Source organism: Tursiops truncatus, chromosome 9 (genome assembly GCF_011762595.2).
Source record: "Tursiops truncatus isolate mTurTru1 chromosome 9, mTurTru1.mat.Y, whole genome shotgun sequence".
In the NCBI taxonomy this organism is placed as follows: Eukaryota; Metazoa; Chordata; class Mammalia; order Artiodactyla; family Delphinidae; genus Tursiops; species Tursiops truncatus.
The window spans coordinates 31,387,824-31,401,924 of record NC_047042.1 but is presented as its reverse complement, the minus strand read 5'-3'; the positions used below and the strand labels follow the sequence as shown (position 1 = coordinate 31,401,924).

Here is a 14,101-nt window from a genome sequence, read left to right as displayed (position 1 = left end):
CTGACAGCGAAACCCAAAGACTTACACAGGCAGACCTCATTTTATTGCACTTTCATTTTCTGTACTTTACAGATATCATGTTTACAAATTCAAGGTTTGTGGCAACCCTGCATTTAGCAAGTCTATCAGTGCCAATTTTTCCAATGGCGTTCGTTCACTTTGTGTCTCTGTGTCTCATTTTTGGTACTTATCACAATATTTCAAACCCTCCACCAACAGAAAAGATGATGACCTGCTGAAGGCTCAGATAACGGTTAGCAAGTTTTAGGACTATTTTCAAAATTAAGGTATGTATATTGTTTTGAGATAATGCTCTTGCACACTTAATAGACTAGAGTGTAAACATAACTGTTGTAGGCACTGGGAAACAAAATAACTCATGTGACTCACTTTATTGTGCTATTTGCTTTACTTCAGTGGTCTGGAACCAAACCTGCAGTAACTCTGAGGGATGCCCATACACGCAGTGTCAGTTTTTTAAAAAAGGGGAAAAAAATTAGACTTGTCTAAAGTTGATATCACCATCTATTTTTTAAAAAGGCGGGGGGAGCTCTACGTGAAGTAATCCAACAATCACCACAGCCTGTCTTCCAGCCTGTTGCGTCTGCTTGGCCTAGGCTCTAAACCAGTGGTTTTTCAGACCCTGGGCTGTGAATTCCTTATGGGAGGGTGGGGCAGTGACCTTTGAGCTTTCTCAAGAGGTTCACAATTCCATATACACAAAAGCATTGTTTGTCAACAGAATAAATCATATCTAACCTATGCCGAATGTGTCAAAACCTACGGAAATACTGTGATTAATTAACATGGGATTTTGAAGTGTTAATTCATTATAGTTCTCTCATCTCCACTACACAGTTGGTCAATGGTGCCAATATTACTGATTCTGCCAAATTTTTTTTTATCAGAAAGAAGTTGTTGGCATGAGATAGTTGCTGACAGGGAAGGGACACGAAGAAATTATCTAGGGTGTGAAAACTCCCTAAAGCTTGATGTGGATAGTAGTTACAGAAGTGTGTGTAATGATTAAAAATTCGTCAAGCTGTACCCTTAAGATTTGTGCATTTTACTGTATGTAAACTATGCCTCAGAAAAAAGGATGGGGGGTCGTCTTACTCAAATAGGTTGGGAACCACTATCCCCAAAAGCCAGCCCATGATGGAATTTTTCCCATCTGTGGCGAATGGAAAAAAAGAAAATGACTGTAATGCGTTTGTGATAAAGCTAATTTTAGTTAACTTAAAGAAATGTCTTTATTCTGAGACCCTTTCCTACTTTTTTTGTTATCATTTATTCTGAGTACTCTCCCTATTCTTTATGGTATTGTAATCTTCCAGTTGTCATCTCCCTATCTTCAGACCAGGAGTCCAACTGTGAAACATTTGGCTAAGTTTAATTAAGAGAAAAGTCACCACACCACCAGTATCCCAAATAGACACTTCAAACAAACCAACCCTCCTTCTACTGATAATTGCCCATCTCTCTGTGATCAAGGTTATGTCTTTAACATGTTTTGGGGTTTTTTTCTCAAGGAGAATTTCTGACAAGGTGTTAGGAAACTGTGTTACCTGTAAAATCCCTTGAGGTTCACCCTGTCCTTTATCAGGTCAGCTGCCTGAACGATGATAATATTCCTCAGTGCTCTTCCTGCACAAGAAGAATTCTCTCCATAAATCTACACAGAAAAGACAAAGACTCACTGAGAATTCAGAACAATGAGTGACAATTTGTGAGCTGCCAATGACATACTATATAGAAAAAGTTGTGGCCAAGTCCCTAAGCTTAAAACACTTAACTGCTTTAACTATAAATAACTTCCTTTTACACAGAGCTTCCAGGGCAAAATACCTGTTTTTTTAGATACAATGTTTGTACCAATACAGCAAATTGAAGAATATTTATATATGAACTCTGCCATATTGATAAATGCATACTTGTAAATGTCTTGGAAGCGGGGAAAATAATTTTTGCCTATCTAGCAAGCATCTCTCACCATGACACAATTTAATAGCAGGCTTCTGTGTGCTTTGCTTTTAAGCTTCACTCAACTGCAGAGTTTACAGTTAATGCCAAGCATCCTGGTTTCATCTACTTCACAACTCCATCTAGCAGATAAAAATTTCATATATTTCTTTTTTTAATCTTCTGATTTGTCCATATGCATCTCTGATTCTTGGAGGATGAAGCAGGGTATTCCTCAGATCTGGAGAGGTCTATGTCCCACTTTATAAACTACCTCCTTTTTCTATAATTGGCAGCTTCGTCCACAGGGCAATGTTGCTTCACAAAGGAAGCTAAATGAAAATGAACCGTCTAAGTAAAGGCTCATGAAAGTGAAGATATATTGAGGGTGCATGCTAACATCTGTTTACTTGTTTCTTGCTGAACTCTTTTTGCACCTACAAAATATTTTATGTCTTCTCCCAAGGCAAACAAATTGATAATATATTGACTATAACTTGATCCGGAACACTTCAACCCTATCCTTACACTCCCTTAATTTTCCTGTAATCACCTCCTAAACACAACCTAAGAAGAAAATGTGAAGGACACGTAATGATTTATTTTTAACACGTTAAATCTATTAAAAAAAAAAAAAACAACTTAAGTCCGATAACAGAAAGTATCGCCATAAAAGACGTATGAGTCAGCTGACACTTGACTAGTCCTGACAATGTACCAGTATGCATTCACTCAGTCACTCAAAAAACACTAAGCAGCTATCGGGTCCCATTCCAGATGCTGGGGATGCAGTACTGAGCAAAGCCAAAACGGTCCCGCCCTCACAAAGCTCACAGTCTCCTGTTATTCTAAAATATGCAACCCTGTCAGCTGATTTTTTTTTTTTTTAACACAACGTAATGAAGGCATCCCCACCTTGTTTCAATGAGCATTCGGGGATATTCTACTGTTAGATAACAATAAATATAAATAGGCCCCTTTTACACAAAGTTTTCAGAGTAAAATATCCAGTATTTTAAAAATACAGCATTTCTATCATACAGCAAATTGAAAATATTTATATTATATATGAACTCTGCCATGTTCATAATGCATTCATGCAGAGGACTTGGAAAATGGGAGAACATTTTTGTCCTATCCATGACTCAAGTATCAGAGCATTTCAAACACCTCCGGCCGTGCCATCCCAGGTGAAGGAGATGGCGTAATCAGGAGCAAAGGGAAGAATCACTGTTTCAGAAAATGCTGTAAGAGAGATACGAATCATACCTGGGAAGGAGCAGGTTCAAGGTATGGGTTGGAAATTCTTCTTGATAGAGTCTATATGAAAAGAAAGAAAAGGGGAAAATTAGAACCAAACAGAAAGCTTTGTACTATGAGGACACAATATATGCGACCGTGGCAGGCCCAGCAGTTGTCTAAGCCAAAAAAATGTCATGGGCCATGGAGGATGAACATCTTTATTCTCACTCAGTGTAAGTATCTGGTCAACATTCATCCCAATGGGACAGGATATTCCATGGGAACGGTTCCCAACCTACAGAGCACAACTTCAAAAAGTGCAACAGAAAAACAGGCATGTTTGTATATGTATCACTTTGTTCTCAGTGTGATTTTGATCCCATTTCTCCTTTCCCTTCCATTTCCACTCTCACCAACCCGAGCTCCAGCTCTCATCCCTGCACACCTGGACTGCTGTTTCGGCTTTTTAGTGGATTTCCCTGGGCTCCAGTCACGCCCCCTCAGGCCATCCTGCAAACCTCAACTGAACAGAAGTCCCTATATAGCCCCTCAACTGACAGTAGGTCCCTTCTTGCTTGTCAGTCCGAACCCCCAGCCTGCCCCTCTGGGCCCACCACAGTCTGCCTCCAACAGATTTCTATTCTTCTACCTCCGTGCATAGCTTCTTTGACTCAACATGAGATCTACTCATCAGAAGAAGCTGCGATTCATACCTGCCTCTGCTCACACCGTCCTCCACAAGCGAAAGCCCTCCGTCTTCCCTGCTACACCCCTGAACCCCACTGAAGTCCGGGTCTGTGCAGTCACCTGTTGGGTGAAGCTCCGCCCACCCACCCCAGTCCACTGCAGTTTGTCCCTCTGGGAGCTCTTTGTTTTCTGACTATTTATATGGCGGCTCCTGGGTGCTCTGCAGTACTGGCTATCTTTCTACGTGTGCATTTGCCCCAACGAATCCATAGGCTCCTTGAGGGAGTGCTGGTAGCTTAACCTGCTTTGCTTTCACAGCCTCTAGCACACAACCTCACACACACACACACAATGTTTATTTTTCTATTCATTTACTACAGATATTTATATCTCTGCATCAACTATTTGCTGAGTGAGTTGAATGGTAGGAGCTTATTTTTCCTACCTAACAATCAGGTAAGCAGCACCGTCACCCACATGTGTACAAGCGCAATAGAAAACTACTATCATTTCCCGTTGCGGTTTAGGAAAAGGAACAGAGAAATGAACATTTACTGAGCTTCCAATCTATGTTTAAAAGCTCTTTACCGCTATTCCAAAGCTTGCTGTCTTTTGAGATCCCATAGTTTTTAGTCCGCCGCGTCCACCTCTTAGAATCACTTACAAAACATACCCTGCCACTCACTGCCTTCCAGTGTCTGAACCTTCTACCAAACTTTAAGCTAAGACAGAATTCTCACTCAGCCCCTTGCCCACTCCACACAGCTCCCATAGTACTTCTAATTAAACTGAAACAAATATACAGACTCTTTATCCAGGAATGCCAATTGGTACACGCTGCTAAAGATCTGTAATGGCTTCCAAGAAAAAAAAAAGAAAGGTTTAAGACAGGCCATTTTTAATTGCTATGTGTTAAAAGAAAACACCCACTCACCCCTTCTGGTCTAGTCTATACACATTCCCAACCAGCCCTTCCTAGGCCTCCTGTCTTCTGAGCCTAGGCATTGTATTCGCTTACTGAAATACTGAACAGTTTAAAATTTGCATCTACACCAGATTTATAACTTGAAGATGAATCATCATGATAAGTGATTTTTTTTTCCCCTAAACAGCCTTTTAAAAGTCAATATGGCAGACCAGAATGACAATCTTTATTACTCATCTAATTGCCTAAATCAGCTCAGAAAAGCAACTACTGCACATAATCTAGTTAAAAAGAAAGCTTCCAGGTAGAAACAAGCTCTAAAGAATTAGGCGGGGGCACTTCCACAAAAGAAAGCAGAAAGGCTTCCTTTCTCTCTGCCGCCAGCCCAAATCTGGCTGTCTCGACACTAGTGTTACACTCGCACAATTCCACTTCACAGAAACTTCCCCCGTGGATGGCTTGTTACAAAAGATTGGTAAGGTGAGTCAATAAAGCCATGGGGTCCTTCCATGCCGACTAGATAACAGCGTTAGATAAGCGCCTAGCCCACAGGGGATCGACCAAAGCAACCTAACAGGAACTGCCTTTTACAGGACACAATACCTGGATTTGTTGTCAGAAACTCCTGTGAAGCCCGCTCTTAACTGGCCCCGAGGGAGCTGTGTTTCCTGAACGCTCCAGGACAGCAGCTCTCAAACTCACCTGAGCCGGGGAAGCTCAGCGCTCTCTGTACCACTCCGGAAAGGACTGATCTGTTCAACTTAAAATAACTACCGTAACTGTACTTTTTTTTTGAGACCACTTTAAGTTAGCTGTTGGTATTGACTAAAACTAGCAAGTGCCAAAGACTTAAAGAAAAAAGAACATGGAGGAACTGACCATCCATTACCTCATTTTTCATAGACACTGTGAAAGGACTGTTACATAATTTTACTGGGGAAACACCATGGGCCAACTTACAGGAATCTGAGAATGACTGCTCGGAAGAACCTCACGGACTGCTCTCCCAACATTTCCCTGAAAGAGTGGCACAAGGACACCCTTGAAGATGCACCCCTCGCCATTCAATATTCTTTCCCTCAGACTCAATTACTCAGCTGTTTTCATCCCATCTTGGACTCCCTCGGTTTTGTTTCTCCTCTCAGCATTTCAGGGCTTCATCTCATCACTCCCGTGGCAACTAACTTCCGTTCATTTCCCTTATGAAGCACCTATTGATCTCCTTGCCAGGCACAGTGGCAGCTCCAGAAACATACATGTGAACAAGATACCATCCTCTAACTTAGAAATCATTTATCAGAAGACACGGGATCTCAAGAACATTTTAAATAAATCAGGAAGAACATTTCTTCTTCCTAATTTCCTATCAATTTACTCTATAATCTTGGATGTCTGGTCCAATTGATGCAGGTGTCCTCTTTTAAATGGCTCTCACCATGATATCTCAAATATAAAGCCCAGATGAAATGATTCTTTTTCCCCCTTTGTTTCCAATTTCCTAGAATTACTTAAGCTAGATGCAATGATTCTTTCATGAAGGACTTATACGGACCATAGAGAGAAGACTAGTAACAATACAAATGAAATTAGATTTTAATTCAAATTTATTTCTTCTCCTCTCCAATTTAATGAACCATAGAAAATGATTCCCTAAATGATTCCGTGCAAACCTCATATTTTAAACATGTGTTAGAAAATTGCAATCCTTTAATATTCACAAATGAACTTCCAGAAAAAATTCATAATAAATTTTATTTACTCAGAAGGATAACTCAGAGTAAACTCAGAAGGCTTTACTCAGAAAGATAACTGGTTAGCAATCATATATTACTTTCATTTTTTTTTAAAGTTAGGTGTCCACTAAAGTTAGATGCTAATAGTCTCTGAGGCTGGGTCTGAACCAAAAATGGAACTTATTTCAGAGTCATTGGAAATATCGTGCTAAACTATATGGTAGACTTAAGGCAAATTTTTAAATCAGCTTTTAAAGGACATGCCTTAATGCTCTCCTTGGATTGAATTAAAATACTTAGGCTACAAGGGGAGAGAGAAAGGAAAGGAAAAAGAATGAATCACTTCAGTCACCAGAGAAGTATGACCTGCTTTGTTAAAATAGGAACCAACAAGAACTACCAAATCTGTTGATAACTTGAGAATTCAGTTCACAACACAACTTGCTGTCCCTTCAGCCATTGTCCTTTACCCACTCTGGGTGACCGAGTAGAAATGAACATGTTAAAGTGGAATAAGTGTACTGAGATTTCTTCTCATTCTAAGAAGCCAAAAATCTCCATAAGTAACTAGAGGGCCCATGTGTTAAGAGACTATGCACTAAAACAATTAAGGCTGTGAGCCAGTAGGCTGTGCAGTAGAGTTCTAAGGCCTGGGTTGGGGAGAGAGGTCCTTTTTAAGCCCCAGCATACCCTTGCATCTCAATCAAAAGTTAGTTGAGGGCTTCCCTGGTGGCGCAGTGGTTGAGAGTCCGCCTGCCGATGCGGGGGTCGCGGGTTCGTGACCCGGTCCGGGAAGATCCCACATGCCGTGGAGCGGCTGGGCCCGTGAGCCATGGCCACTGAGCCTGCGCGTCCGGAGCCTGTGCTCCGCAACGGGAGAGGCCACAGCAGTGAGAGGCCCGCGTACCGCAAAAAAAAAAAAAAAAAAAAATTTAGTTGATCCAGGTGAAAAGGACAGAATCCCACTCAGCCAGGAAGTTGGCTTGAGAAGGACACGGTCATCACAAGTTCGGCATAATGCAAACTGGAGACATGAGTCAAGTGCTGATGTGGAAGCACAGGGCCGGGCACCACAACTCTTTCTGCATCAGGCCCAACCATTCCTTGAGGCTCCAAGGGATGTGCTCCCAAAGTCAGTCACAGCCACAAAGGCCACTGTAACAATATCTTCTCAACACAGCCCGGCCAAACCGAAGTCAATGATATTCTCAAAATTAGAGTTTTCCACTGCCCTGTGATGTGTTAAAAAACAGAATGAAAGGGAAGGCGGCAGAAATGCTTACTGAGCACCTCCTTTGTCTTAAGCACTTTCCCACATTAGGAGCTGCACCCACCTATTCATACATCTACAGACAAGAGCCCTGAGGTTCAGAGAAATTAAGGAATTTACTTAAGGCCCCAGAGCTGGGAAGTTACACAGCCAGGGCTGGAAGAATATTGTGATTGATTCCGAAGTCACCACTCTACCATAACATGCTGCATGTTACTAAGTAATAAATCAGTTTCTGCTGTGTGTTAGAGATTGTACTGAATATTTTACATGCAATATATTGCTTAATTTTTGAAAAACTATGAGGTTTTAATCCCATTTTACAGATGACAAAACTAGACTTAAAGAGGTTAAGAAATTCACCTGAGTTTGCAGCCCAAGCCTGTCTTTAGTTACTTCCGCATACATTTATCATATAACATGGAATGTACTAATTTAAGAATCACATGACAAACAAGTGCCGATAACTGCATAAAGATGTCACAGATAGCTGTCTCTGCTAGATCCAGAAGTTCGCAACCCTGGAGGTAAATTAGAACCATCTGGGAAACTGAAGAAATAATCAAACAGGAGCTCAGGTCCACAGAATTAGAACCTATAGGAGAGGGACCTGCGTGGGTTTTTTCCAAGCCCCTCAATGTAGTTTTAACGTGCACCCCGGTCTGAGAAAAACTATAAAAACCAGTGGTGGGAATTGGCAATTTGAACCTCTCATCATCCGCCTGCTGCTCTGAAGCCTGACGCACTCCTCAAGTGATCCGAACACAGCAGAGGTGCAAGCCATCCGAACAGCCCTGGGCTCTGAGTCTGAGCTTCTAAGTCTGGCTTGTGTAGAACAAAGAGCCAGTGTCTCAGGAAATTCCACCTTGCACCTGTTCTTTGGTGTGTGTTTTCTATCCACCCCATCCCAGACGCAGCCCTAAACCAAGGAACCTCACGTCCCCAGAGCGGCATCGTACCTACATACCTTCTGAAAGGACAATCCCTTTTAACGACATCCATAGCATTAGACTTAATTTTTACTTCCCACTGCTAAAGGACTATCTTCTAGTATAAACATGTTTGCCCCACTTAAAAGCTAAAGGAGAAAATTAAAGTGGGGCTTAGGAATACTTATAAATGTTTCACAATCTTGCCTGCCTAGGGAGACAGATCGGCAACAACCAGCAGCTTCTGGGAAAATATATACAATAGGTACCACAGAAACAAACCCCAAAGTGTTATCAACGTGATTCTATTCATTCCTTGGGCAAGTATCTTTCTTCTCTGCGTTTATAAACAAGAGAATGATTTTGCCTAGCCCGGTGGGCTTCCTTGGTAAATGCAATCACAGAAAAACCTTTACAATTTAGGCATCAAGTGACTGAAGATTTGGGGTCAACAGTTAAATTGTCAGCTTACTTATCTCCACGTGTCACTGAATCCCCTACTTGCGGTAAAATCAACCTGCCTGGTCACACCTGGACTCCAGCATGAACCCTTTCCACAGCAGCCCACGTGAAGAAGCTCCCACTGGCCAAATCTGGGATGATTTGAGCAGCAAAACAATGAAAGTATTGCATTAAACCAGTAGGATAAATACCCATGAGTCCATACTGATATAAATCATTGAATTAAAAAAATGGGGTGGGGGAGGGGTGGGGAGACAGCTCTTCCTTATAGAGTTCTTTCAATTACTAAATGCAACGAAAGGAGGCAAAGAGAATATCACCATTAGGCAAAGAACACAGTACTAAATGTTACAGGCAAGAATCATCGATGGATGCCAAAATTAGGAACAAAAGTATGGCGAGATACAGGATATCTGCATAGTGTCAAAGTGTCTCCTCACAAGCTATTAAGGAACACTGAGGAAAAAATAGTAACCTTTCAGTGGAGCTTCACAGACACCTCCTTAACTAAGTGATAAAACTTATCACCAACCATGAGACTTGACAACACTTGCCTGCTGATACGATACCCTGAGAAAGGCACTTTTAGGGTATTTTTGTCAAAATGCATACCTGAATTTAATGAGACACATCAGACAACTCCAAGTTGAGGGACATTCTTCAACATACCTAGCTCGTGCTCTGCAAAAACTGTCAGAGTCATGAAAGAGTAAGAAAAACTGAGGGTCCCCAGATTGGAGGAGAACAAAGGAAACTGACAAGGAAAGGCAATGTGACCCTGAGTGTGATCCTGGACTAGGATAAAGACCTTAGTAGGACAGCTGGCAGAACGTGAACGAGGTCTGTATTTTAGTTACTTGAGTGTCAATGTTACTTGAGCGTCAATGCTGGTACTGTGTATCAAGTGCACTGTGGTTATATAAAATGTTAACATTTGGGGAAGCTGGGAGATGGTTATAAGGCAAAGTCTCTGTATTATTTGTACGTTTAAGTCTGAAATTATTTCAAAACGTAAAGTTCAAAAAAATAAAAGCCTCCTGGGTTTCCCTGGTGGCGCAGTGGTTGGGAGTCCGCCTGCCGATGCAGGGGACGCGGGTTCGTGCCCCGGTCTGGGAAAATCCCACGTGCTGCGGAGCGGCTGGGCCCGTGAGCCATGGCCGCTGGGCCTGCGCGTCCGGAGCCTGTGCTCCGCAGCGGGAGAGCCCACAGCAGTGAGAGGCCCACGTACCGCAAAAAATAAATAAATAAAAATAAAAGCCTCCTTCCTCCCTACAAATAAATCCTCAAAAAAATTCAAAATACAGCATGTGTTTCTTTACTAAAAGCTGCTCTCACTGTAACATTATCATCCTGGCTACCCAACAGAATGACCCTCCTTGCCTCCTTGACCACTCTGGCCTCTAGCACCTTCACACAAATCAGATTAACCTCCCCTAAAACCTCTCCTTACATACCATCTTGTTATTAAAAAATATAATTTATTTAAAAACAGTTTATGCTCCCTACGTGCTCACAGACAATATCCCAAGACTTTACCCAAGCGGCCAGTCCCCTCAATGTCTACATAATCCAGGCTGCACATCTCTCCTGCAAACTTCCCGCTCTAGCCAGGCGGCTGGTCTGATTTTTACTCTGCAAACCGTGTGCGTTCTCACCTCTGTGTGCAAGCCCTTGCCATGACCTCTGCTCCCTGTATTTCTTTACATTTCCACATCCTGCCCTTCCTTCCATCCACACAAATGCTACATGAAGCCTACCCAAGCCTTGAGCCTCCCGTGACCAATCTCTTCCCCTAAACACTCCATACTTGTCAGTATTTGCCACTAATATGCCTCCCGGCTCCATTTGCATGTGTAGATCATCTCTCCTCAACCAGCCTCGTAAACCCCCAGAGGGACTTCAACCTAGGACCTTCAATCTAGGACCTTCTACAGTATACAGCAGGGGCTGAACTGCCAATGGCAACTTCTTCCTATTGCCACACCGCCTGGTGACCCAGACTCTCAGGCCAAGTAGTAAGGTATGATACCACCCCCTCAAAACCTATGAAACCCGTCAACACCTCTGCCACCCTTCCCCCCTTGTTTTCTCTAGTGTCTCAACTCTGTCTTAAGTGGTCACATATGAAGCAAGAGTATATTTTTATACACTGAATAATTTATGTGCTTGTTTTAGAACTTAAAGATCCATTTGAATACCAATTATTTCTTTGTAGTGGAAAACATTTCAATAAGTCACTTTGTGTGGGGTCTTCAAGAGGAAAGAATGTTCTCTTTTCCTTTCCTGTATTAACGCCAAGTCAGAAATGAGCAAAAGAAATACGGGAATAGGTATCTTGCTTCCCTTCATCGGCTCTGGAAATAAATTGGTCTCTCAGATGTTTCTTGTCAATTTGTACATAAACTGTATAACCCTGCAAAACAATAAAGGTGATAACATACAGTCTTCTGGCAGACGGAAGACTTACAAACTAGTTCTGGTTTTTATTTCTCAATTACTCAACTAAGCCATACACAGAACCTCAGAAATAATAGCACCAAACAGGACATCCTGAGATCTCCTGGCGCATTCCACGGCCTTCATCTAAGCGACGTTAAACAGGTGGGGACCTGGATTAGGGGGCCACAGGCTAAACTCAGCTGCCACACTGGGTTCATGGTGTTACTGGAACACAGTCAAGCTGCTGTGTTTACATATGGCCTCTGACCGTTTTCCTGACAAAAAGATTCACTCTCTGACCTTTTACAGAAAAACTTTACCAATCCTGGTCTAGATTATCAAAATTTACAGTGCAGGAGGAGCTCTGTAATCTCCCTAGCAATATATCCCTGTGAGTAACCAGAAGAATTTTTTTCATTTTGAACCAAATGATCTCTCGCTGCCATTTAAGATCATTTCCTCCAAAACTGTTTAAGGTACATTTCCACCTTCACTGACATGTTACATAAAAGCAAGAAATAGGTCAAAACAATTATTGGCTCCCAAGATTAAAACAAACACGAACTTCCCTGGTGGCCCAGTGGTTCAGACTCTATGCTTCCACTACATGGGGCGTGGGTTCAATCCCTGGTCAGGGAACTGAGATCCCGCATGCCACACAGTGCCGTCCAAAAAAAAAAAAAAACATGTTGGTGAAAATAAACAAGGAGCAATTAGTTGCACAAACTCCTTTTAAATTAGGAATTTCCAAGCTATACTGTAATGCAGACTAGCAAATCCAGGAACACATGTTGTTTCAAACATCTGAATCTTGCACAGAATATTCCCTGAGCCTGGAATGCCTTTCTCCTCATACATTTAAGAAGTAAGTTTCCGTACAGTTTATGTCAAAATGTATTCATATGCTCAAATCCCCACTCCCTGCCCCGTCAGAATTTCTCTCTTAGTTACTTCAAAGTACTTCAGATTCCAGTTACATATTTATATTAGGTTTTCCTAATTCATTATAAGAATCTTAAAGATAGGATCTATATTCCACTCATATTTATAAATGTCCACGGTGTGTAAGATGATTCATTGCATACAATTAATTCTCATTAAATGTTTGCAAAGGAAAAAAAAATCCAGCTCTTAATACCTTAATTCTTTTTACCTTTTGGAGTTTACAGCTCCTTCCTCTGTGCGTTGCACCTTATTCTCCTGGGAGGCAGCCTTGTCTGGTGGTTAGGAGCAGAGCTCCTAATGTGCCTTGCTTAGATTCGAAACCTCTCTGTACCACTTAAAAGTCAGGCATCTGTAGACAAATTAACTTCTTTGTACCTCTGTTTCCATCTCTTTAAATGGGAGAAATGAAATCTGCTCATAAGGTTCTTGTCAGGGTTACATGTCTTAAAATAGTGGTTCTCAAATCGCTTGCATCAGAATCACCTGGAGGGCTTATTAAACCAGATTGCTGGGCCCCATCCGAGAGGTTTTGCATGCCTTAGGTCGGGGCGAGGCTATGAATCTGTTTCTAATAGGTTCCCAGAAGATGCTGATGCTCATGGACTACACTTTGAGAACCACTGACATAAAATATTAAAGGGCTTACAAAGGTGCTCACTGTATCATACGTGCTCAGTAGGCGTTCACTCCTTTTTTTTTCTTTTTACAGCCGAGCTGCATGGCATGCGAGATGTTAGTTCCCCGACCAGGGATCGAACCCGTGCCCCCTGCAGTGGAAGCACAGAGTCTTAACCACGGGGTTGCCAGGGAAGTCCCAGAAAGCATTCGCTGTTGTTTTGGGGCACTCAGCAAACTTGACTGTTATTACGTACATGAATATGTACGTATGTGGGTCTCCCTTCCTACACTGTAAGCTGCTCCGGGGACAGGGGTGTATCTTTTTCATCCACATCCCTAGGACATGGCAGAGTACCTGTGACAAAGCAAGGCTGGAGCAGCTCTGACAGAATTCTCTGCCCCTCACCCAAGGCTCCTCCTGGTCAGAAGAGAAAGAAAATTCTTCTATGGGGCACATGCCCAGGATTCTCACAGCAAGCACCTTTTGGACATTGGCTATTTCACTCATCCACGTGACCCATGGGGGTGAGGTCCTGTTTCCCATACTCAGGAGTCTGGAGGAGCTCCCTCAGAACCAATCAGTTTTTATCAGGTTCTTGGGACCATGGTCCCTTCCCAAACGGGTGCAGAATTTCCACAGGCTTCTGTCAATGAGAACAACCCACCACCACCACTGTTCACCTATGAATCGACTGTACCTAGAGTTTTAAAGAAATGTCTGATCTGGACACTGCCGAGCGGAAATCCTGTAATTCACTTTCAACTTACCCTGTCTCCTGGTTACTACTACTTATTTCCCTTAGCATTCCCAAACCTCTCAGTTAAGAATTCATTTTAGAACTTGACAGGATCGATATTAACCATGGCAGTTTACAATTTCACATACACA

General features: G+C 42.2%; 1 protein-coding gene across 4 annotated transcripts in view; it reads right to left on the bottom strand.

Moving 5' to 3' along the window:
* Positions 1–14,101, bottom strand: part of RAPGEF5 (Rap guanine nucleotide exchange factor 5) — a 219,690-nt gene that overhangs the window by 176,105 nt on the left and 29,484 nt on the right. For all 4 annotated transcript variants that reach the window (XM_019928544.2, XM_019928553.3, XM_033862968.2 and 1 more), the window contains 2 exons: positions 3,232–3,282; positions 1,569–1,675 (listed from right to left, as the gene is read on the bottom strand). In XM_019928544.2, coding sequence (XP_019784103.2) covers positions 1,569–1,675; positions 3,232–3,282 — 158 coding nt within the window. Of the gene's footprint in view, positions 1–1,568; positions 1,676–3,231; positions 3,283–14,101 lie in introns of those variants that run through there.